Here is a 25,054-nt window from a genome sequence, read left to right on the forward strand (position 1 = left end):
CTTTCTTCTTGCGAGCAAACTTGTCTGTTTTTGCTAGCACTGCCTTCGCTTATGGCGGCTTTTTTGAAGGTTTTACTTGCAACTATTGTGATATGTAGTTGTTTGCATTGATTTGTAAGATTGTAAGTGCGTCTGCTAAATGACTGAAAGGTAAATGAACATGTGGCATGTAGGTCAGCCTGTAGGTCAATACTGTTGGCAATGAAATAAACCCAAAGAACTAAGGTCAGTCAGTGTTGTGGCAAGGAGGAGGGGACAGGAGGGAGAGGGCAGGATAGAGTCTGATCGTCCTGTATTTAAGGAATGGGGGAGTTGATGATCGAGGTGCTTTGTTTTATGCTAGACAGAAGATGAAGTGGTGTGGTGTTCTCATGCTGGCCTTGCTGCAGTCTTTGTGCTGCTCTGGTAAGTGATATACAATCCTTTCAGGTGTAGAATTCCATTTTGCAGCTGGTTCTGATAGTGCTTCTACACATGTCTCAGTCCATTTGATTTGTCATTTGCGTCCAGTCAGGAAGCTAAGCCAGAGTCGTGTTTATTGGGCTCCAAACTGAAGAAAACGAGTAAAATGGGGAGGAATATGACATATTTATTTTTCGTTTTCTGTTGCAAAACGTTTTGCTACAGTGAGCCCTAATGAACATGACCCAGTTCAAGGTATTATGTTACTCATTAATAATACATAATAAAAATAAAAACATTAATTCACAATGCTGACGAGGGACACAGGACAATATTACCTCCCAAATACCACTGATGTGAAATGTACTGTATGAGTGCTCAGTCTCCTCTTTTACCTTTGACCTCTGCAGGCTTGCCCCTGTACCAGTCAGAGTTGGCGTCCACGGCAGACAAGGCTCTCGTCGTGACCATGACCCAAGTCAACAATCTGTATGCTGGCCTTCGTCTATACCGAGTCACCCGTGGCTCTATCAAAAGGGTAAGTGTCTTCTCACCCCTGACCTCATAGTGGAATGGCTACATTTACAGTGCCTTCATAAAGTATCTATACCCCTCGATTTATTCCACATTAAATGTGATAAAATCTATTTAATCCATTTTGAATTCAAGCTGTAACAAATTTTTTGTTGTGTTACAGCTTGAATTCAAAATGGATGAAATATTCTTATTTTGTCAACCATCTACACAACACCACATGATGACAAAGTGAAAACAGGTTTTTAGAAATGTTTGCAAAAGTATTGAATATTAAATACAGCAATTGAGTTAAGAAGGACGCCTGTATCTTTAGTGACTGGGTGTATTGATACACCGTCCACAGTGTGATGAATAACTTCACCATGCTCAAAGGGATATTCAATGTCCGTTTCTTATTTTCTTTTACCCATCTACCAATCGGTTGCTCTTCTTTGTGAGGCATTGGAAAATGTGGTTGAATCTGTATTTGAAATTCACTGCTCGACTGAGGGACCTTACAGATAATGTGTGGGGTACAGAGATGATAGTCATTCAAAAAACATTTGATTTTCATTTGCAAAAAAAATTAAAACATTATTCCACTCTGACATTATGGGGTGTGTAGGCCAGTGACACAAAATCTCAATTAAATCCATTTTAAATTCATGCTGTAACTCAACAAAATGTGGTAAAGATTAAGGGGTATGCTCTTAGGGCTCTATTCAATCCACATTGCGGAAGTTCAGCTTTACAGCGTGATTGAAATTTAAAGGCAATGTTCCCGCTTTAGTGGTAAAGGCTGCATATGTCAGCTCAATCGTAAATTACCTTGACATTTCTATCGCAGAATCTGCAATGTTTAAGCTTTACAGTTGGAATATAGCCCCTACTATAGGAAAGTACTACACGGAACAAAAATATATAAACGCAACATCTGTTTTTCAATTTTCCATACGCACAAAAAGCTTATTTCTCAAAAAACAACAAATATTTTACCTTTATTTAACTAGGCAAGTCAGTTAAGAACAAATTCTTATTTTCAATGACGGCCTAGGAACAGTGGGTTAACTGCCTGTTCAGGGACAGAACGACAGATTTGTAGGCCCATTATTGTGCCATTCATCTGCCGTCATCACCTCATGTTTCATCATGATAATGCACAGCCCCATGTCGCAAGGATCTGTACACAATTCCTGGAAGCTGAAAATGTCCCAGTTCTTCAATGGCCTGCATACTCAGCAGACATGTAACCCATTGAGCATGTTTGGGATGCTCTGGATCGAAGTGTACGACAGCCTGTTCCTGCCAATATCCAGCAACTACGCACAGCCATTGAAGAGGAGTGGGACAACGTTCCATATGCCACAATCAACAGCCTGATCAACTCTATGCGAAGGAGATGTCATGCTGCATGAGGCAAAATGTGGTCACACCAGATACTGGCTGCTTTTCAGATCCACACCCCTACTTAAAAAAAATAAAGTATTCGAGACCAACATATGCATATCTGTATTCCCAGTCATTTGAAATCTATAGATTAGGGCCTAATGTATTTAAATTGCCTTTATTTATTTTTTTACCTTTATTTAACTAGGCAAATTCATATTTACAATGACAGCCTGGGAACAGTGGGTTAACTGCCTTGTTCAGGGGCAGAATGAGAGATTTTTACCTTGTCAACACGGGGATTTGATCTAGCAACCTTTCGGTTACTGGCCCAACGCTCTAACCACTAAGCTACCTGCTGCCCCTACTGTAACTCAGTAAAATCTTTGAAAATGTTGCATTTTGCGTTTTATATTTTTGTTCCGTATACATTAACAAGTCTATCTAGCCTACCAGTTCCCTCACGTGTAGACTTCTCCCTGAATGGCCTCACAGGCACCATCCCACTTCTGACAACAATGTAGCAAGTCAAACTTGCTAACCTCTGCTCACTTGGGGAAGATAGGAGCAAGCATACCTAGGTAGGGGTCGTTACATGACTTTTTTTGTTGTTTTGTTCATACACGTCATCACATAGATCTTAATGTATCTTTTCTTCCAGGTTGTTCCTTTGGGATTGAACACTTATGACCTGATGATGAACTTTGGGATCAAGGAGACAGACTGTCTGAAGAGCTCTGGAGAAGACCCACAGCGATGTGCTTTCAGAGTGGGCTTCTTTGTGGTGAGACCCGATCCTCGATTATTGGCCAAAGAAAAGATCTGATTTGTCAAAAGGCCAATTAGTGAAATAAATATCAGAATTGGGCTGCCTGTGCCATCGCAGCCTATGAAATCAGTGCAAGAAATAGATCAGGGGCTGTATATATATCAAGCATCTCAGAGTAAGGGTGATGATCTAGGATCAGTTTTCCCTTTTTAGATCATAATTAATAAAAATACACTATGGACAGGGACGACCTGATCCTAGATCAGCACTCTACTCTATACACTACTTTGAGACTGAAATACACTGACGCAGTACAATAAATAATTCCTCCCCAATACGCAGCTGACGAAGGATTGGGACTGGTAAATACATGACCACATCTCTTTAACAAATGATTTTCTTGACCCACAAATGTAATATCTTTTCTAAATCTAGGACCAGATGAACAGGAAAAATAGCTACATAAAGTGCAGTAGCTGTATTTTAAATCAATACCGGATGACAATATGAGCAAATTGTTTGTGTTTGGTCCTGGACATAGATTGCTGTGATAGTCCACTAAAGGGTTTGTGGGGTTCATCTAGAAACTGACGGTTTTAGGACATTCTCTGTTGACAGACTCCACACACTGTTGATTTTGGCATGGGATGCTGTGTTTGCTGTGACAGACAGGGGAGAACAGAATGTCACCAAATTAGTTTCTCTCTGTCCTGAACATTCCAACAGGACTGGTGTCTGTTATAAAACGCTAAAGATATAGATGTTTAGATAGAGAAGCGTTCATTGTGCATTCATACTGTACTAGCATACTGACCAAAGTGCTTTATTGTATGCCCATTTTAACTGCCACTAATTCTTCTTTCCTCCCTCGTTCCCTCTCTCCCAGCCGGCCGCCTCCTGCACCGCACGTGTTCGCATCACTGCAGAGGTCACTCAGGTTGTGTCCCTGAAATGTGGCCAGGACAGCTCCAGCTCCGAGTCCAGCAGTGAAGAGGTGAGAGGGGGAGGGACAGAGAGAGGGGGATGCCCAATAGATGAAGAGAACATAAGGGCGTTTTCACATGATTTCCTCTTTAAAAGAACTCATCTCACTCTTCTTTAAAGTGAACTCTGGGGTGAAAAAAATGAAAATGAACTCAGTTCTTTGTATTCACACTGCCCTTTGATTTGAATGAGGTCTCAGCTCTCTTACCAGTTCACTTCAACTTTTTTGTGGTCTGAGTCCTCTTTGCATTCAAATTCCTATGCTTAGAAAATAACCAAGATTCCCCCCCCAACATTTACTCAATGCACTGTGGGTAAATACACAAGCCATACCATCCGAACCTGTTATCGGACAACCAGGGGTGTCCCTACATACATTTTGGAAGCTAATAATGTAGTTTGCATTTAGTTACAAAATAAGACATACTAATTATAATCAAAATGTAAAAATTACTGGTAACAGGATAAAAGGCAGAACAATAACTGCAGATACATTTTTATTTTATTTAACTAGGCAAGTCAGTTAAGAACAAAATCTTAATGCTTTAATTGAAAATGTTATACTCAATTGTATCACCAAACCTGCACATAATATTTTTGTTTGTTTGTGGCACTAATGTGAGGGGCTATGGCAGGGGAAACTGTTTTGCAGAAGCTTATAGTGCTTGGTGTGGAAATAATGATACGTGAACCTGGAGAGCTTTCGGTTCACAAAAAAAGTGAACCACCTCTCGAGATGGTCTCAGTTCGGTTTGTTTCGCGGGTTCTGAGTTCCTTTGAAGCATTCACACTGCACAAAAATGTAAGCGAACCGGACTGCGTTCCCAAAGATTTGCTGAACGGGACCAAGTGTAAAAATGCCCTAAGAGATACCCAATCCCAAAATCAGCCCCTTTTAGGGCCTAAAGACACTCGTGTAGATCTTTAAGGATTGGATAGGTACAAGTAATATGACAACAATTCCATCTATCCAATCCTTTCAGTTGGACATTGACTGCCTAGAGGTAGAGGCTAAGGTTCCGTTTGGGATTGATCATCAACCGCTTATACCTGGTTCTAACTTGAGTTATTTGCCCTGATCTTGTCCACATTCTGATTGTGCCCACATTTTGACAGGTGTAGACAATCAAGACACATTGTGATCAGATCATCCTGCCCACCTCCAGAGGTAGTCAGACACGCATTGTGTCTGGATATCTTACAAGTGTAGACAGAACTTGACAGAGAAACTATTTGTCATTCCACCCTCTAAAGTCATTGACAGGTGCCACCATTGACTAATTGCATGTCTTACAATTATATGATTTTTTAAGAATAGCTGTGAAATAGTTTGCATAAAGGAAGGGACCAGGAAATCTGGTCACAATGCATACACAGTGGACGGATAACAGACATTTTAATAGCATATTTGTATTTATGGATCCCCATTAGCTGCTGCCAAGGCACCAGCTACTCTTCCTGGGGTCTGGCAAAATTAAGGCAGTTATACAATAAAACATTACAATACATTCAACAGATTTCACAACACACTAAGCGTGTGCCCTCAGTCCCTTACTACACTACACAAAATCCATGTGTACGCGTGTGTATAGTGCGTATGTTATGTGTGCGTATGCATGTGTCAATGTTTGTGTTGCTTCACAGTCCCCGCTGTTCCATAAGGTGTATCTTTGTTTTTAAAATCTTATTCTACTGCTTCCATCGGTTACCTGATGTGGAATAGAGCTCCATGTAGTACTGTGCACCTCCCATAGTCTGTTCTGAAGAGACCTCTGGTGGCATGTCTTGTGGGGTATGCATGGGTGTCCGAGCTGTGTGCTAGTCGTTTAAAACAGACAGCCAGGTGCTTTCAACATGTCAATACCTCTCACAAATAGAAGTAGTGATGAAGTCAATCTCTCCTCCACTTTGAGCCAGGAGAGATTGACATGCACATTATTCATGTTTGCTCTCTGTGTTCATCCAAGGGTCAGCTATGCTGCCCTGTTCTTAGCCAATTGCAATTTTCCTAAGTCCCTCTTTGTGGCACCTAATCACACGACTGAACAGTAGTCCAGGTGCGACAAAACTAGGGCCTGCCTTGGAGACAGTGCTGTTAAGAAGGTAGAGTAGCGCTTTATTATGGACAGACTTCTCCCCATCTTAGCTACTGTTGTATCAATATGTTTTGACCATGACAGTTTACAATCCAGGGTACTCCAAGCAGTTTAGTCACCTGAACTTGCTCAATTTCCACATTTATTACAAGATTTAGTTGAGGTTTAGTGAATGATTTGCCCCAAATACAATGCTTTCAGTTTTGAAATATTTAGGACAAATGTATTCCTTGACACCCATTCTGAAACTAACTGCAGCTTTTTGTAAAGTGTTGCAATCATTTCAGTCGCTGTAGTAGCTGATGTGTATAGTGTTGAGTCATCCGCATACACACTGGCTTTTGGCATGTGGTTAGTAAAGATTGAAAAAAGGGGCCTAGACAGCTTCCCTGGGGAATTCCTGAATCTACCTGGATTATGTTGGAGAGGCATCCATTAAAGAACCCCCTCTCTGTTCTGTTCGACAGGTAACTCTTTATCCACAATATAGCAGGGGGTGTAAAGCCATAACATATGTTTTTCCAGTAGACTATGATCGATATTGTCAAAAGCCACACTGAAGTCTAACAAAACAGCCCCCACAATATTTTTATCATACATTTTTCAGCCAATCATCAGTCATTTGTGTAAGTGCTGTGCTTGTTTAATGTCCTTCCCTAATAGCGTGCTGTTATTTTGTTTACTGTAAAATAGCATTGTATCTGGTCAAACACAATATTTTCCAAAACTTTACTAAGGGTTGGTAACAGGCTGATTGGTCGGCTATTTGAGCCAGGAAAAGGGGCCTTTACTATTCTTAGGTAGCGGAATGACTTGCTTCCCTCCAGGCCTGAGGGCACACACTTTCTAGTAGGATTAAATTGAAGATGTGGAAAATAGGAGTGGCAATATTGTCTGCTATTATCCTCAGTAATTTTCCATCCATTCATGAACCTTGTTTCTTAAGCTACATATGTTAACGTGGGCTGTGTAGACATTTCTTGAAATGTGGGCAAAATCAGGACAAAGGATCCATGTTAGCACCAGGTATAAACAGAGCTGAAGTATTCAGCTGAGCAATACAGAAAAATAACTAAATCCAGATTCTCTATCAACAGAACTTCACGAGGAAGAGGCAGCAGTTGAACGTGCAACCGTTAGGGAACAGGGGTAAGCAAACCTAGCCTATTCCCAGATCTGTTATTGCGATCTTTTTGGCAAGATGGCAGATCTAGGGACCAGGCTAAAGCAAATCTGCTTCGGTTGACACCAATGTATAGAACACACAAAATAATCACTGTGCTAACCAAAATAATGTATTGCTGCAGGCCCCGTCCTGCCTGCGCCTGGCTTCTCCGAGACCACTCGCTTTCCCAGCCACTCTTTCTCCAGACAAGAAGTGGAGCCTCAACCGATCCCAAGGGGCGACAGAATCGGCAACCACCTGGAGTGACTCGGCACGACACACCTGGAGTGTATTCAATGATGTGAAACGTTACGAGTGTTGCAGATAGAATAGGGAATTGTCAGCTCTATACAGTACAATTCTGAATGACAACCATATCTGTTCTACACCATACATTTCTATCTGAACGTGACATTCTCCTGATCAGGCCCTGACAGTACTCGTTGGAAAGCAGGGAGGTTCTGATGGTGGCACTGGAACATAAGAGATCATTCCCAATTAAATTGATTACTCTTGTCTGAATGCGAGTCATCATTCATTTTCATGTTTTGTAAGAGGGACATACAAGCAAAAATTTCTATGAATGATCTACTATCCATCATGATTGAAAGACGCATGCAGGGTGATCCTGTGAATGCAAGACATGTGGAGACCACAAGAGGGCATTCAAAGCCCATCAACACTGAACCCAGAGCTACATTCCATCTTATTATCAAAGACTGTTTGGCTGTGTTTATACAGGCAGCCCAATTATTGGCCATAGAGCTGATTTGATAGTCAAATGAACAATTGGGTGGACTGTGTATAAACAGACTTTGTACAAAACATTAGGAACACCTTCCTAATAAATGAGTTGCACCCCCTTTTGCACTCAGAACAGCCTCAATTCTTCAAGGCATGGACTCTACAAGGCGTGGAAAGCGTTCCACAGGGATGCCGGTCCATGTCGACTCCAATGCTTCCCACCGTTGTGTCAAGTTGGCTGGATATCCTTTGGGTAGTGGACCATTCTTGATACAAAGGAAACTTAAGCATGAAAAACCCAGCAGCGTTGCAGTTCTTGACACTCAAACCGGTGTGCCTAGCACCTACCACCATACCCTGTTCAAAAGGCACAAATCTTTTGTCTTGTCCAGTCACCCTCAGAATGGCACACAATCCATGTCTCGAGGCTTAAAATCCTTCTTCGACCCGTCTCCCCTTCATCTACATTGAAGTGGATTTAACAAGTGACGTCAATAAAGGATTATAGCTTTCACCTGGTCAGTCCTCATAGAAAGAGCAAGTGTTCCTAAATGTTTTGTACACAATGTATATCTATGCATATCATACCAGTGACGGGTATACAAATGAGCTCTTCTAGAACACAACAGGACACGAAGCCTAAAAAAATTGAACCTTGACCCTTCCTTCTTTGAAGTAACCGCTGATCTGACATCACTGGATTGGTATCAGCAACCTTTCAATTGCATTGATTTCACTAACTATATGTTACATATACATAAACGTATGTGGACACCCCTTCAAATGAGTGGATTTGGCAATTTCAGCCACACCCGTTGCTGACAGGTGTATAAAATCGAGCACACAGCCACAAACATTGGCAGTAGAATGGCCTTATGAAGAGCTTAGTGACTTAACGTAGTACCGTCATAGGATTCAACCTTTCCAACCAATCAATTCAGAAAATCTCTGCCCTGGAAGCAAGCCTAAGATCACCAATTTCTAAAGGAGCAATCTGGGATTGGTACATCCAATTTTACTTTTAAATGAATGATAGCAAATTGATTCTTGAACTTAATTACACTTACCACAATAAAAATAGAAGCTTGTTTTAATCCATTGCATTCATGATAAACGATGTCAGCTCAATTTTAAATTACCTTTAGATGGTGCAAGCGGATTGAGTCCCATCCCTGGTTAAATTGTTTGTGGTTAGATTGCGCCAACCCCATTCCTTAGCTATTTAGCAAAAAAGTTTGTTTGAGTCCCAGATTGCCCCTTTAAGTTAACCAATAAATGAACCATAGAGTTGGTGATAAACAAGAGAGCAGTACAGGGTTGAGGTATGATTACAAACATTTATATTGTGATCTTCGGCAAGTAGAGACATTTAGTCTGCGATCTCCCCCCGTTTTATTCATTTAGTTTCATATGGCCCCCAAAATCAGATACACAACACGTCAATAATTTAATGCCTACTTCAGTTTGACATACTGCAAACCAACAACCTGAAAAGGATGATATTCAATCATGAAAATGCACAGGCTCTGGTGTGAAGTTTCCCCTGGGTACAGATCTAGGATCAGCTTCCCTGCCCCCAACCAGCAAAAATGCGCAACTGACCCAAGATCAGCGTCTAGAGCCAACTTCACCAATACAGAGCAGAAGCAATATAGATAAGCAAGATTAACATGACAGCATGTTTTATGCGTCTAGTAGTGGTCCCTCAACATTCATGGTCCACTTGAGTTCAGTCATTCAGCTTTATTTGGTTATGGTCGCTATACTGTAGCTATTGCTGAAAATAGTGGAAACCGAAGCTAATGCTTCTATCAATCCAATCCAAGATGGTCACACTTCGGGAGAAGAGTGGAGAATTGGGACACACCCTACATTGAACTTTTAAGATGTCAGCACCTTGATAGCCAGGCTTATTAGGACAATAAGTACTAGCACCCTTGAAATGAAGGCATTGGTGCGAGAACCCCGCCCGCCCCCTCTCTGCACTGCCCTTTGGCAGGAGAAGCAGGAAACTGCACCACACTGGGATGTTTAGGCCATAAAAACAGGATATAGAAAGCAACATTCAATTTTAATGCGAGCCAGACGGGAATTTGTGAATTAATTTAGCCAGTCAGGTCTAGTCTAATGCTACTGGCAACATAATTCAATGATCAGTACCTTAAAGCAACAACGTGTCGCTTCAATTTTAGCCACCATGTTGAGAATAACTGAGTATATGGTAAACGGCACCTGGAGCATAGCTGCCCCCACTCTGTACATTCTATTTCTATGATTTTTAGGCCATGTCATGTGACAATCTAAAGGCGGCAGGGGCCGATGGGAGGGGAGCAGAAGCTGTTACTGTACAGATAAACAGAAGCAGATGTTCATTAGGCACCAAACATTTTAAAGCATGTCCCAACGAAAATCGAAAATGTGTGTTTCTTATTGGACAAATCCAGTGAGTCCCTCCCTGTTTCACAGTCCGTTTCTTCTGCTTGGTGCCTAATGAACCCGACTCAGATGCCGGGTCAGGTCAAAGGTCAGACAAACACAGCACACAACCCACAGGGCATTCGAAAGACATACACACAACGTGCCGTTCCAGTCTTCAGTTAAGCAAAAAAAATTGTATGCATTAAATTAAAAATTAACAAACAAAAAATTATTCCCAGTCACAAATGTTACCAGGTGCACAGTCATGGTTTCGTGCCTTTGGGAGGAGAGAATCTCATTTTTTTCCATTTGGAGATTCTTTCGAGAGTGCAATCGTCTGTGAAAAAAGGCGTCCTTCCGATTTGCGTGTCACCGAGCGAGACACTTGTAAAACATTCAGGGAATACTTAGGAAATGTCAAAACTCTCTGAGAATTCTTATCTCATTGATTAAAGTTTTTCGATCTTATCCGCATCTCTCCAACATACTTGCAGCTTTTAAAAACGTAACTATAAAGAAAATCCTTTCATGTATTAAATAACTTCATATAAAAACAGAGGCAAAATAGCAATCCCTATTACAGAGGCCTTCCTTTATGAGCTGTCCCCCATTTATCTCTCGCTCTCACACATATGGATGCATATGCACACATACACGGGTACGCACACAAAACGGGTACACACACACACACACACACACACACAGAGCTTCATGTTTTACAGCATGTCCATGCAGTACCAATGCAGAATGAATGAGTCGTTATTATGGTTTTCTGACTACGTGGCACAAACATACGGCGAAGAAGAAGCTGATACATGGTTTGGCGTTTCCTTATTTACATGGTTAAGTATTCACCATCATAATCATGGAACACGAGGAGTTCAGTTTGTCAATGTCCACTGACGGTCCTGTGTGATAGATATATGATAGATAGAAGCTCCTCTCCAAGAGAGGTAAAGTAGGCATCATCCAACAGTCTCCCTTTCTACCACTCCCCTGGTCAGTGTGTCAGTTTGGTGTTGCCCCCCCTCTTGGGTGGGGCCGGTGGGGGCCCCCGCCGTAGCGTTGCATAGCCTGAGACGTTCCCCCCTGACAGCAACTCGGGAGGTGGAGGGGGCAGTGCCAACTCCATGTCGTCCATGGTGCCCGAGGCGAGCTCCAGCTTGGGGCCGGACAGGCGGGACGAGGAGAGCGAGCCCTGCCGGCTCACCGACTTGCGCTTCAGAGTCCGGTTCAGGTCGTCCATGAAGTTGCCCGGCTGGGGGGCGCCGTTGTTGCCGTTCCCCTTGGGGGGCGAGGTAGGCAGGGGCAGCTTGGGAGGCGGGGACAGGGCCGGGGGAGACGGCTGGTTCCGCTGCAGCGTGGGGGGAGGGGCCTTCTTCAGGGAGCCCTTGCCCCAGGAGGAGTTGATGGTGGCGGGGGGAGGGGGACCGGGAGGGGCAGGCGGTACTTTTGGCTGGGGGTTGACCACTGCTACCTTAGGTGCCCCGACGTGGCCGTCACTGGGCAGTGGAGGAGGGGGGAAGAGATCAAACGCCGGCGGGGGAGTGGGGAAGTAGGCCACGGCGCGAGGGAAGTCGGCGGTGGACTGGTGCTGCTGGCCCACTTGACCCACTTTGGCCTGCAGGGCCAGGGGCAGGTTGGCCAGGTTCAACTTGCCTGGCTTGGGGGGCGCCGGGGGGGCGGCCGGGGAGGAGGAGGGGTCTTTAGAGGGAGAACTACCCAAGGACACGGCAGGGAAGGATGGGACGGTGGAGGGGGAAGAGGAGGACTGGGGGGCGAACTTGCTGAGAAGGTTCCTGCGGGACTCCTGGTATTCAGCCGAAGAGTTAGACTTGATGCTGGAGGCCTTCTGGGGGGTGGCGGGCGGGGGCTTCCTGCCCCCCCAGCCAGAGAAGCCTGAGGAGGGTGTGGAGGAGCCCGATGGAGATCTCTTCAGGGGCGAGCATAGGTTGCCGGGTGGGAGAGGGGGAGGCGGAGGGGTGGGGCCAGTGATGGGAGGGGGAGGTGGAGCAAGAGGGGCAAGGCTGGTGACTGGAGCAGGTGGGGGCGGAGGAGGAGGGGGAGGAGGAGTGAACGGCAGGCTGCTCTCAGAAGCGGGTGGAGGGAACTCAGAGGCCTGTTGCTGGGCCTGTCCACAGCCTGGCTGCCATCTTGGTTTGGCCTTCACCGCAGGAGGGGATAGGGGGGCTTTGGCGCTCTCAAGTTGATTGGTTGACAGTGTGGACCCTGGGAACTGGCTTGCCATCTGTTTCACCAGGGAGGTAGTGGTGGGCGGAGCCGTGAATGACATGGGTGGCGGCTTGGAGAGGCTGTGCTGCTTGGGAAATGTGGGAGGGGGCTGGTTGGGGGTGTGGACTATCTGGAGGCTGTGCTGCTTCTTCATTGACACCGGAGGAGGAGGGGGTGGGGGTGGGGGAGGAGTAGGGGCAGCAGGTGGGGCGGGGGGGAGAGGGGAAACAGGGTAGAGAGGCTTCCGGGCACTGTGGTGGAGCAGAAAGCCCGGGGAGAAGGTTTTGGGTAGGGCAGGGGGGGGAAAAGCTGCGGGCGAGTACTGCTGCTGAGGAGTTGGGGGAGGAGGAGGTGGGGGAGGAGGAGGTGGGGGAGGCACCGAGAGCTTCTGGGGAGGCGGTGGGGTAGGAGGGGGAGGTGGCGGGGGAGGAGGCGGTGGCGGGGGCGACTCTACCAGTCTGGCAGCGGGGGGACAGAGGCCCTGGAGGGGACCGCTGGGGAACTTCTGGGCCAGTGCCTGCAGGAGGGCGTTGGCACCGTAGGGCAATGGGCACAGACCTGGCATGGGGTCTGGGGGCGGTGGAGGAGGAGGGGGAGGGGGGATGCCGTTGCTCTCCGGCGGTGGTGGGATGAACTGGGGCAGGCCGGCCGGGCTGGGGGAACCGAGCCGGAGTGCGGCCATGGCCGACCCCAGAGCAGGCATGGAGGGCGGGGGAGGGGGCGGCGGGGGAGGCGGGACGTTGATGTTGTTGACCAGCGGTTTGACAGCCGTCTGATGGGGAGAAGGCGGGGCTTGAGCTGACGCCCTGGGTGGGCTTTGGTGGTTGTTCTGCGCCCTGTGGTGATTGGCGGCCTGGTGGGCGGCGTTCTGGTTCTGCAGCCGGGTGATGGTGCTGTACTTGGCGAACACTGTGGGGCCCGAGTAGTGAGGGGTGCTGCTGGCAGGCAGGGGTGGCGGGGGAGGGGGTGGCGGGGGTGGAGGGGGCACAGCTTGGTTGTAGCTGCTGTAGGGCTGTGGGGACAGCTGTTGGGGTGGTGGAGGAGAGAGCTGGGGGGGTGGTGGAGAGAGCTGGGGGGGTGGTGGAGAGGGTTGGGGGGGCAGGGAGGGCAAGACCTGGGTGTAACTGCTGCGGATCTGGGGGGGTAGCTGTTGGGGTGGTGGAGAAAGCTGGGGGGGCAGGGAGAGTGGTGTAGGGGTGGGCTGGGGGGGTGGTGAAAGGGAGGGCAAGACCTGGGTGTAACTACTGCGGATCTGGGGAGGCAGCTGTTGGGGCGGTGGAGGGGAGGGCTGTTGGGGCGGTGGAGGGAAGGGCTGTTGGGGCGGTGGAGGGAAGGGCTGTTGGGGCGGTGGAGGGAAGGGCTGTTGGGGCGGTGGAGGGAAGGGCTGTTGGGGCGGTGGAGGGAAGGGCTGTTGGGTCGGTGGAGGGAAGGGCTGTTCTGGCGGTGGAGGGAAGGGCTGTTCTGGCGGTGGAGGGAAGGGCTGTTCTGGCGGTGGAGGGAAGGGCTGTTCTGGCGGTGGAGGGAAGGGCAGGGAAGGCAAGACCTGGGTGTAACTGCTGCGGATCTGGGGGGGCAGCTGTTGGGGCGGTGGAGGGAAGGGCTGTTGGGGCGGTGGAGGGAAGGGCTGTTGTGCCAGGGTAGGCAAGACCTGGGTGTAACTGCTGCGGATCTGGGGGGGCAGCTGTTGGGGCGGTGAAGGGGAGGGCTGTTGGGGCGGTGGAGGGGAGGGCTGTTGGGGCGGTGGAGGGGAGGGCTGTTGGGGCGGTGGAGGGGAGGGCTGTTGGGGCGGTGGAGGGGAGGGCTGTTGGGGCGGTGGAGGGGAGGGCTGTTGGGGCAGGGTAGGCAAGACCTGGGTGTAACTGCTGCGGATCTGGGGGGGCAGTTGCTGTTGAAGTGGGGAGGAGGTACCCCCCTGTGGCTTGGGGGGTAGAGCGTGGGTGTAGCTGCTGCGAGTCTGGGGAGGCGGTTGCTGTTGTGGCTGTGGTGGCGCAGCCAACGCAGGGGGTTCCAGTTGTGGGGTCTGGCGGTGCGTTTGGGCAGGGTGGGGGAGGGTGGCGCCTCGGGTGGACTCCCTCATCTGTGCGGGGATAGAGAAGTACACACAATGAGTACAGGATCACCATGGACTATCTGTTGATAAGCGACGGCTTGAGTATAAGAATATTTTGAAGATAAATACACAACGTAGAGGATGAGAGGACAAGAGTACTAGAATTAATGGTCAATGGGGAATTGTCAATATAAATAGGAGTTGGGTTTCAGTTCAACAGAATCTGTGGAATGTCACTCCTGAACTCAGTGTGCTACGTTCTGTACATTGAGTCTGGAGCAGGATACTTGTTATTTGGCCATTGGCCCAGTTGTACTGCACGGACTTCTGATTGGTCAACCCCAGGCTAGGGTGGGGGGTTATAAATGGCATCCTCTTCCTTTGTTCTGTGGAGAAAAGCTGAGGACAGGGGAGAATGAACATCTACCTCCCAGCATAACATTATGATTTGTCCTCTTTGAATAAACCAATTTTTCTCCCCCTGATTTGCTTTGGAGTATGTGTTATTGAAGAATAACATAAATTGCTAACAATAAGGGTACGGTTAGAATAAGGATTCGGGTAAGGGTTAGCATAAGGTTAAGGCTAGGGTTAAGTTTAGGATAAGGGTTAGTAGATAGTGAAATCAGCCCCAGTGTTATGAGTGGGCATTAGGTGGCCTGGACCGCCCTACCGTACCTCCTCCCGTCCAAATAAAGTATTTAAATATTGATAAATTATTTGACCGAGATGAGCAGAGACAGGAAGACTCATCAATCTCAGATAAATCATCAGAGCGAGCGAAACAGCGCCCCCCTGTCTGAGTATGTGTAGCCCATGTATGTGATGCTGTCTGGACAAAAATAGTATGGCATGTCATACTCTTTTTGGCCAGACAGCATCACATACTGTACATGGGCAAAATATTGGTCGCATACACATATTTATCCAGATGTTATTGTGGGTGTAGCAAAATGCTTGTGTTCTTAGCTCCAACAGTGCAGTAATATCTAACAATTCACAACAATACACACAAATCTAAAAGTAAAAAAATGGAATTAAGAAATATAGAAATATTAGGACGAGCAATGTCAGAGTCCGGAGTATAAATATATATGTGATGGGATGTATAGACATTATGGACAGTACGTGTATATAATATTTAGTATATTTGTAGAGTACGTAGTATAGAATATTGTATATATACAGCAATAGTTGAATAGGATGGCACTGACTAGAATACAGTATGTAAACATTATTAAAGTGACCAGTGTTCCATTAAAAGTGACTATTGATTCCATGTCTATGTGCATAGGGCAGCAGCCTCGAAGGTGCAGGGTTGAGTAACCAGGTGGTAGCCGGCTAGAGACGGCTATATAAACAATCTGATGGCCTTGAGATAGAAGCTGTTTTTCAGTCTCTCGGTCCCGGCTTTGTTGCACCTGTACTGACCTCGCCTTCTGGATGATAGCGGGGTGAACAGGCCATGGTTGATATTCTTGATGATCCTTTTGGTCTTCCTGTGACATCAGGTGCTGTAGGTGCCAGGCGGTGATACAGGATGCTCTCAATGGTGCATTTGTGAGGGTCTTAGGGGCCGAGCCGAATTTCTTCAGCCTCCTGAGGTCGAAGAGGTGCTGTTGCGTCGTCTACACCACAATGTCTGTGTGGGTGGACCGTTTCAGATTGTCAGTGATGTGTACGCCGAGGAACTTGAAGCTCTTCACCTTCTCCACTGCGGCCCCGTCGATGTGGATGGGGGCGTGCTCCCTCTGCTGTCTCCTGAAGTCCACGACCAGCTCCTTCGTTTTGTTGATGTTGTAAGACAGGGGCCAAGCCGGGGCTGAAAGCATCGCTCTGATGCTTTCTCTGGTGAGATAGTTGTTTCAGACACTTGCACATTGAAGGAAAGTTGGCGAGTGCACTGTGCACCCGCCAACTTGTTTGGATGCTGGAATTATTTTTGACGAACGTGAAAAATGTAACCTACTTTTTGAAGTGATTTGTTTGACAAAATCGGTTGAACACATCACGACTGGTTGTGTTCATGCCACATTTAAAAAGGTCATAAAAAAAAAAAAATACTCTGACGTTTTAAGTCATGTCGCCCTCGACTTTACCTAAAAAAGTCTATAAAACACACTGCCATTGTTAGAATTTTAATATCAGAAACAGAACTGGTGTTATAACCACTGTTAGGAGGGCATGTCATTTTCTTTATGGTATTCCCACCTTGCCCCCCACTACTCCCGACAGTAGGGCCTGCTTCCCTCCTCCCGATAATTAAAAGGTGCCGTGCCCAGTTGATAATTACCCCGACAGTTGCCTCGAAACTGAACATACACCAAAACTAATTTCACACTAACCGTTTGGATAGAAAAAGTTAGAGACAATGCAACTGTCTGATTATCAGCACAAAATGTCATCACAGAGAGCCGCCGGCCCTACATCTCAAGCAAAAAAACAACATCAGCAACGCACTCACTAGCTTTCGTTGTTTATGTGACATGCTCCAACTTGTGCCATAGTGTGAAGACACACCATGTAAGCACGAGCGGATAGTAATTGACCATTTTTGACTGCGGTCATATATTCATTAGAATGACATTTATGCTTTTGTGGTGATTTTCACTATTTACACTTGGAGCTTATAATAATGTTAAGGCAACGAATGTTTCATCATTTGACCGTGCATCTTGCTGACTGTGCATCTTGGTGGTTGGGATATCGTATTTTTTTGCAGATGTAAAAAGCTGTTAGTTCCAACATATGCTTTCTGTTTCATAGTTGTAACAAAGACACTCCACAAATAAAATGTGTTTTTACATAAACAGTAACAAACTATATTTTTCATATTCTAATGTTACCTTCATAAACACAACCAAATGATTATTTTTGCGATAGCATGTATGAAATGTATTAATTAAACTGTTAGAATGTTGCAGTCCGAATGACTGCTCATTAGCTTGAATGGCGGTTCTAGTTTTTCCACGGAAAGAGGTCCTGCAAAAAAAAAAAAAAAAACTTGCCCCATATGGAAATCAAAAGGCCCCCATATGGAAATCAAAAGGACCCCATATGGAAATCAAAAGGCCCCCATATGGAAATCAAAAGGACCCCATATGGAAATCATAAGTAGTCCAACTGATTTGTTCTGGCGCCGGCCCTGGTTGAAATGTTACTGATAGTCTTATCTGTAGATGCTCTACAGACAGACTATCAAAATAAAGTGTTACCCGAAAGTAGAACCTTAGTAGTACCAGCAATGAGTGAAAGAAAAATTCAAGCAAAGACAGAAAGGAAAAAAAGTGCGATTGAGACAAAATCAATCATTTACATAAAAAAATCTGATGGAGACAAAGAGAAGAGGAGAAAGGAGAGATAACGGAGAGACATATAGAGAGATGAGAGGAAATACAAAGGAGGGATATATTGGCATGAAGAGGAGAGGTCAAAGGGGAGAAGGACTAACCCTGGTGTTCTCCTCCATCTGCGTTCCTCTCTTCCAGGCCTCAGAGAAGATGGAGCTGACCACGCTCTGGGAGCGCCCGTGGCTGGAGGCCGTGTCCACTCCACTGTCTGACTGGCCCGAGTGGTTCGACTGGGACTCTGGGGGGCACACACACACAGCCATGGAAGAAAGCCGCTAGATGCTGATCTTGGGTCAGTGTTGCATTTCCCCACTAATGGTTAAGGTTAGGATTGGGCAAGGGGAAGCTGATCCTAGATTTGTACGTAGGGGGAAAACTCACCCCGGAGCATATAAACACTAGATTTCTGACCTCTGCATTGGCTAACAAGAGTCTCTGAAGCCACCGAACTGCCACATTTAGTACTCCCTCTTCTGCAGATTTGATTAATGGGAGTGAATGTGTAAAAAAGGGTGAATCCACATGTCTGTAGATAGACAAGAGATCTTGTTTATCACCTAAACCCTCAAAACCACAACAACTGATTCAAGATCAGAACTAGAATAAATTGACCTACTGCTAGACAGGGGTTGTGGTCAACTCCATCTGAACTTCAATTCATAAATTGAATCGAAAAGTCGTCATTGAAAATAATGGCCAATCAATTAATTAATAGCATATCAATCTCTACTGAATCAACATCACCTCAAATTGAGGTCAATTCGATTTGGTTACCAAGCTGATCCGGGATCTGTGCTCGTCTATCACAGTCCCCCAGCCATTACCATTAGGCCTCAGTGGACCACCGTGGACTTGAGCAGCTGATCCCAGACCAGTTGTAAGCCCTGGAAGGCTGACTCACCGGGCAGACTGGCTGAGCCGGAGCTGGAGCCAGAGCGGATGCTGGAGGTGGAGAGGGAGGACCAGTCGTAGGCCGCCTCCGTGCGCTTCATGGCCTCCTGGTAGTTCACATACAGCAGTTTCCCGTACTACACCACCGCCACCGTGGGGGAAAGAGAGAGGTCACTGTTGTTTATTAAAGAGAAGCGCAGTTGCTAATTGTTCACATTGAATGTTGAATTTTGGTTGCATTGTAAAACAATCGTAAGTTAAGGGAAACAAACTTTTTTTTTTAAAGTAAGCTTTTAGTTCAGGGGACCCCTTTTGGCTTGAGAGAAACATTTCTATACAGCCTCTAGTAGTCATGTTTAAGAGTGACGTGGAGGTTAAGGTTCACCTTGGCGATGCGAATGCCGTTGAACCATTGGTGGAGGGTCCTGACGTCGTCACAGCACAGATACTTGATGTACTGGGACTTCTTCTGGATCTGGGGGTGCTGAACACACAGAGACATGCACACACGCGTTACCATGACAACGCAACAAATGTCGTTTCACTTTGTTCCTAGGAGGAGGAATGGACAATCAGGCTACTCACAACTGCTGTCCAGAAGATTGATCCCATGGGCTAAATTGCCATGACCAGTGGTTTCAAGTTTGTAGCCGTACCTTTTATACGGGCTGATCATAGCGAAAAAGGAAATAATTCTGCATTTCCCGCTGGGTAAACACATTGCAAATAGGTTCAGGATGACTCCTTCGGATAAAGCTGGGTAGCTGATATTCAGAGTTTAAACCGCCAAATTGATTACTAATAGGAATCAGGACTAATAAAGCCAAAGCAACGGGCATTTTATTATTATTTTATTACAAACGGTGGGCCTTCCACATGAACGGGCATTCCTAAAATTCCACATGGTAGGCTGCACCCCAGTAAGCGTGGACCGACACCAATGTCTTTTTAGACCCGTCCGGACCGGCCGTCTTATTTACAAACGGTAGGACCACCACAGATGGGCATTCCTAAAATTCATTTTCAGGCGACACTGTGGGCGATACCTCAATAAGCACGGACCAACACCGACGCCTTTTGGATTTGTTTTTTTGGCCCTGTCCAGACGCCTTTTTTTTGTGCAGTCTGGACCCGCCTGGATTTCCACATACGTAGGTTTTTGGTTCGGTCCGGACCGAATCAAACCAATCATAGATGTCTATGTTCAGATGTTGTCCGGCCTAGACCAGCCTTGATTTGGCCCAAACATAGACAGCTATAAATTCTGTCTTTTCAAATTTCATTTCGAACTGATTTCAACATCCAGAAAATACGTATTTGCAACGTCCGAAAAATAAATATTTATCCTAAATTGAACCTAACTTCAACGTCTGGAAAACACGTATTTTGAACGTCTTCTCAAAGTCAATTTCCTTACTAGTACTATTTGAATTTTACTGAGGGCGGCAAATTTTCTGTCTCGCCTTGGACCGGCCCTGATCGTTCCGTTCCAGTAAAGACATTGATTCCAAAACCACCCTTGATAATTGCCTTTGTGCCTGTTGGTTTGACTACAGCTAAAGATAGGTGGGTCAACATTAATAATATAGGAGAGTGGCGCCTTAACACTTATCATTGGTGTTTTTCAGGGTCTGTGCTTTTAGAAAGAAGTGGGCTCAAAGGATATCATTACCCAGACCCCCCCGGGACCACATCCACCACTAACAGATCCATCTTAATGGGCTTGTCCAGGCTCACCGCAACATCTCTACTCTAAAAATGTTCCACCCCTTGTCTAAAAATGAGTTGGCCCATGTCCATAATCAATTCTCCACAAGGAGCAGAAGTGGAGTGTACCATTAGGTGAAAGGGGGGGGGGGGGGGGGTTAGCTTACCTTAAGGGCCAGGCAGTAGTCTGTGGGGGCCTTGTACTTGCTGCGGTAGTCCTGGCCGTAGTACACATTAACGTGGTCCAGCTGTAGAAAGCATACCAGGTCCCTGGAGGCCTATATTGAGGGAGAGACAGGATTCAGATATGATTGATTATATCATATATTGCACGGGTAATCAAATAATATTTGAGAAGGTTCGGTCACACAATTTCCTAGGTGACAAAAGGTCCGGATGGATGTTGTTGTTTATCTTCATAGTAATAAACCCCAAACTTACAACCCCAAGCTGTCACACCACTCTTTTGCAGTTTTAAAGGTCATTTCCTGCAATTCTACACATTTTGCCATGTCTTGTGTGTTGATATGATACCAAAGTTGAATAACTGGACATTTCTTGACAGGTTAAACAGCTCTGTAGGTCTGTCAGTGAATGACAGGAGGAAAACTGCTCATGCACTACCAAATTTCTAAATTCTCCTTGTGCCTTCTACTATTGCAATTAAACAGCAGTAAGATAAAAGCTTGACCGATTTTTGCGAAATTTTTAATAAATTGTCTGAGGCTTTAGACTAGAGAAGTCTATAGGGAGAGAGAGGAGAGTGAGTGGAGATATAACTGATTATTAAGCAGCGAGTCGGAGTCTGAGGCCGAGCCTTCTCTGGTCTCTACTCCTCCCGTTACGGGGTCTGAGACGCCGAAGCTCCCACCATTAGCTCTGACAAATTGAAAACCCTAGTCATTGGCGACTCCATTACCCGCAGTATTAGACTTAAAACTAATCATCCAGCGATCACTGTTTTACCAGGGGGCAGGGCTACCGACGTTAAGGCTAATCTGAAGATGGTGCTGGCTAAAGCTAAAACTGGCGAGTGTAGAGAGTATAGATATATTGTTATCCACGTTGGCACCAACGATGTCAGGATGAAACAGTCAGAGGTCACCAAGCGCAACATAGCTTCAGCCTGTAAATCAGCTAGAAAGAGGTGTCGGCATTGAGTAATTGTCTCTGGCCCCCTCCCAGTTAGGGGGAGTGACGAGCTCTACAGCAGAGTCTCACAACTCAATCGCTGGTTGAAAACTGTTTTCTGCCCCTCCCAAAAGATAGAATTTGTAGATAATTGTCCCTCTTTCTGGGACTCACCCACAAACAGGACCAAGCCTGACCTGCTGAGGAATGACGGACTCCATCCTAGCTGGAGGGGTGCTCTCATATTATCTACGAACATAGACAGGGCTCTAACTCTTCTAGCTCCACAATGGAATAGGGTGCAGGCCGGGCAGCAGGCTGTTAGCCAGCCTGCCAGTTTAGTGGAGTAATCTCCCTGGAATAAAGACCTCCTCCATTCCTGTCATTATTGAAAGAGATCGTGATACCTCACATCTCAAAATAGAGCTACTTAATGTTAGATCCCTCACTTCAAAGGCAGTTATAGTTAATGAACTAATCACTGATCATAATCTTGATGTGATTGGCCTGACTGAAACATGGCTTAAGCCTGATGAATTTACTGTGTTAAATGAGGCCTCACCTCCTGGTTACACTAGTGACCATATCCCCTGTGCATCCCGCAAAGGCGGAGGTGTTGCTAACATTTACGATAGCAATTTTCAATTTACAAAATAAAAAGACATTTTTGTCTTTTGAGCTTCTAGTCATGAAATCTATGCAGCCTACTCAATCACTTTTTATAGCTACTGTTTACAGGCCTCCTGTGCCGTATACAACGTTCCTCACCGAGTTCCTAATCGGATCTTGTAGTCATAGCAGATAATATTCAAATTTTTGGTGATTTTAATATTCACATGGAAAAGTCCACAGACCTACTCCAAAAGGCTTTCGGAGCCATCATCGACTCAGTGGGTTTTGTCCAACATGTCTCTGGACCTACTCACTGTCACAGTCATACTCTGGACCTAGTTTTGCCCCATGGAATAAATGTTGTGGATCTTAATGTTTTTCCTCGACTATCGGACCACCACCACCATGCAATCGCAACAAATAATCTGCTCAGACCCCAACCAAGGAGCATCAAAAGTCGTGCTATAAATTCTCAGACAACCCAAAGATTCCTTGATGCCCTTCCAGACTCCCTCTGCGTACCCAAGGACGTCAGAGGACAAATATCAGTTAACCACTTAACTGAGGAACTCAATTTAACCTTGCACAATACCCTAGATGCAGTTGCACCCCTAAAAACATTTGTCATAAGAAACTAGCTCCCTGGTATACAGAAAATACCCGAGCTCTGAGGCAAGCTTCCAGAAAATTGGACTTCCGACTAGCTTGGAAAGACAGTACCGTGCAGTATCAAAGAGCCCTCACTGCTGCTCGATCATCCTATTTTTCCAACTTAATTGAGGAAAATAAGAACAATCCTAAATTTATTTTTGATACTGTCGCAAAGCTAACTAAAAAGCAGCATTCCCCAAGAGAGGATGGCTTTCACTTCAGCAGTAATAAATTAATGAACTTCTTTGAGGAAAAGATCATGAATAGAAAGCAAATTACAGACTCCTCTTTAAATCTGCGTATTCCTCCAAAGCTCAGCTGTCCTGAGTCTGCACAACTCTGCCAGGACCTAGGATCAAGAGAGACACTTAAGTGTTTTAGTACTATATCTCTTAACACAATGATGAAAATAATCATGGCCTCTAAACCTTCAAGCTGCATACTGGACCCTATTCTAACTAAACTACTGAAAGAGCTGCTTCCTGTGCTCGGCCCTCCTATGTTGAACATAATAAACGGCTCTCTATCCACCGGATGTGTACCAAACTCCCTAAAAGTGGTAGTAATAAAGCCTCTCTTGAAAAAGCCAAACCTTGACCCAGAAAATATAAAAAACTAATCAGCCTATATCGAATCTTTCATTCCTCTCAATTTTTTTTGAAAAAGCTGTTGCGCAGCAACTCACTGCCTTCCTGAAGACAAACAATGTATACGAAATGCTTCAGTCTGGTTTTAGACCCCATCATAGAACTGAGACTGCACTTGTGAAGGTAGTAAATGACCTTTTAAGGGCGTCAGACCGAGGCTCTGCATCTGTCCTCGTGCTCCTAGACCTTAGTGCTGCTTTTGATACCATCGATCACCACATTCTTTTGGAGAGATTGGAAACCCAAATTGGTCTACACGGACAAGTTCTGGCCTGGTCTAGATCTTATCTGTCGGAAAGATATCAGTTTGTCTCTGTGAATGGTTTGTCCTCTGACAAATCAACTGTACATTTCGGTGTTCCTCAAGGTTCCGTTTTAGGACCACTATTGTTTTCACTATATATTTTAACTCTTGGGGATGTCATTCGAAAACATAATGTTAACTTTCACTACTATGCGGATGACACACTGCGGTACATTTCAATGAAACATGGTGAAGCCCCAAAATTGCCCTTGCTAGAAGCCTGTGTTTCAGACATAAGGAAGTGGATGGCCGCAAACTTTCTACTTTTAAACTCGGCAAAACAGAGATGCTTGTTCTAGGTCCCAAGAAACAAAGAGATCTTCTGTTGAATCTGACAATTAGTCTTGTTGGTTGTACAGTCGTCTCAAATATAACTGTGAAGGACCTCGGCGTTACTCTGGACCCTGATCTCTCTTTTGACGAACATATCAAGACTGTTTCAAGGACAGCTTTTTTCCATCTACGTAACATTGCAAAAACCTGAAACGTTCTGTCCAAAAATTATGCAGAAAAATGTATCCATGCTTTTGTTACTTCTAGGTTAGACTACTGCAATGCTCAACTTTCCGGCTACCCGGATAAAGCACGAAATAAACTTCAGTTAGTGCTAAATACGGCTGCTAGAATCCTGTCTAGAACCAAAAAATGTGATCATATTACTTCAGTGCTAGCCTCCCTACACTGGCTTCCTGTTAAGGCAAGGGCTGATTTCAAGGTTTTACTGCTAACCTACAAAGCATTACGTGGGCTTGCTCCTACCTATCTTTCCGATTTGGTCCTGCCGTACATACCTACACGTACGCTCCGGTCACAAGACGCAGACCTCTTAATTGTCCCTAGAATTTCTAAGCAAACAGCTGGAGGCAGGGCTTTCTCCTATAGAGCTCCATTTTTATGGAATGGTCTGCCTACCCATGTGAGAGACGCAGACTCGGTCTCAACCTTTAAGTCTTTACTGAAGACTCATCTCTTCCGTAGGTCATATGATTGCGTGTAGTC

General features: G+C 45.6%; 1 protein-coding gene and 1 pseudogene across 5 annotated transcripts in view; one reads left to right on the top strand and one right to left on the bottom strand.

Annotated features, from left to right (window-relative positions):
- Positions 1–288: 288 nt before the first annotated feature.
- Positions 289–7,840, top strand: LOC139566291 (secreted phosphoprotein 24-like; annotated as a pseudogene).
- Positions 7,841–9,437: 1,597 nt separating this feature from the next.
- LOC139566286 (ras-associated and pleckstrin homology domains-containing protein 1-like) overlaps positions 9,438–25,054 on the bottom strand; it is a 78,425-nt gene continuing 62,808 nt past the window's right edge. For all 5 annotated transcript variants that reach the window (XM_071387359.1, XM_071387358.1, XM_071387361.1 and 2 more), the window contains 5 exons: positions 20,878–20,988; positions 19,389–19,487; positions 19,014–19,140; positions 18,214–18,350; positions 9,438–14,789 (listed from right to left, as the gene is read on the bottom strand). In XM_071387359.1, coding sequence (XP_071243460.1) covers positions 11,481–14,789; positions 18,214–18,350; positions 19,014–19,140; positions 19,389–19,487; positions 20,878–20,988 — 3,783 coding nt within the window. In that variant the 3' untranslated portion in view covers positions 9,438–11,480. The remainder of the gene's footprint in view (positions 14,790–18,213; positions 18,351–19,013; positions 19,141–19,388; positions 19,488–20,877; positions 20,989–25,054) is intronic.

Source organism: Salvelinus alpinus, chromosome 38 (assembly GCF_045679555.1).
Source record: "Salvelinus alpinus chromosome 38, SLU_Salpinus.1, whole genome shotgun sequence".
Taxonomy (NCBI): domain Eukaryota; kingdom Metazoa; phylum Chordata; class Actinopteri; order Salmoniformes; family Salmonidae; genus Salvelinus; species Salvelinus alpinus.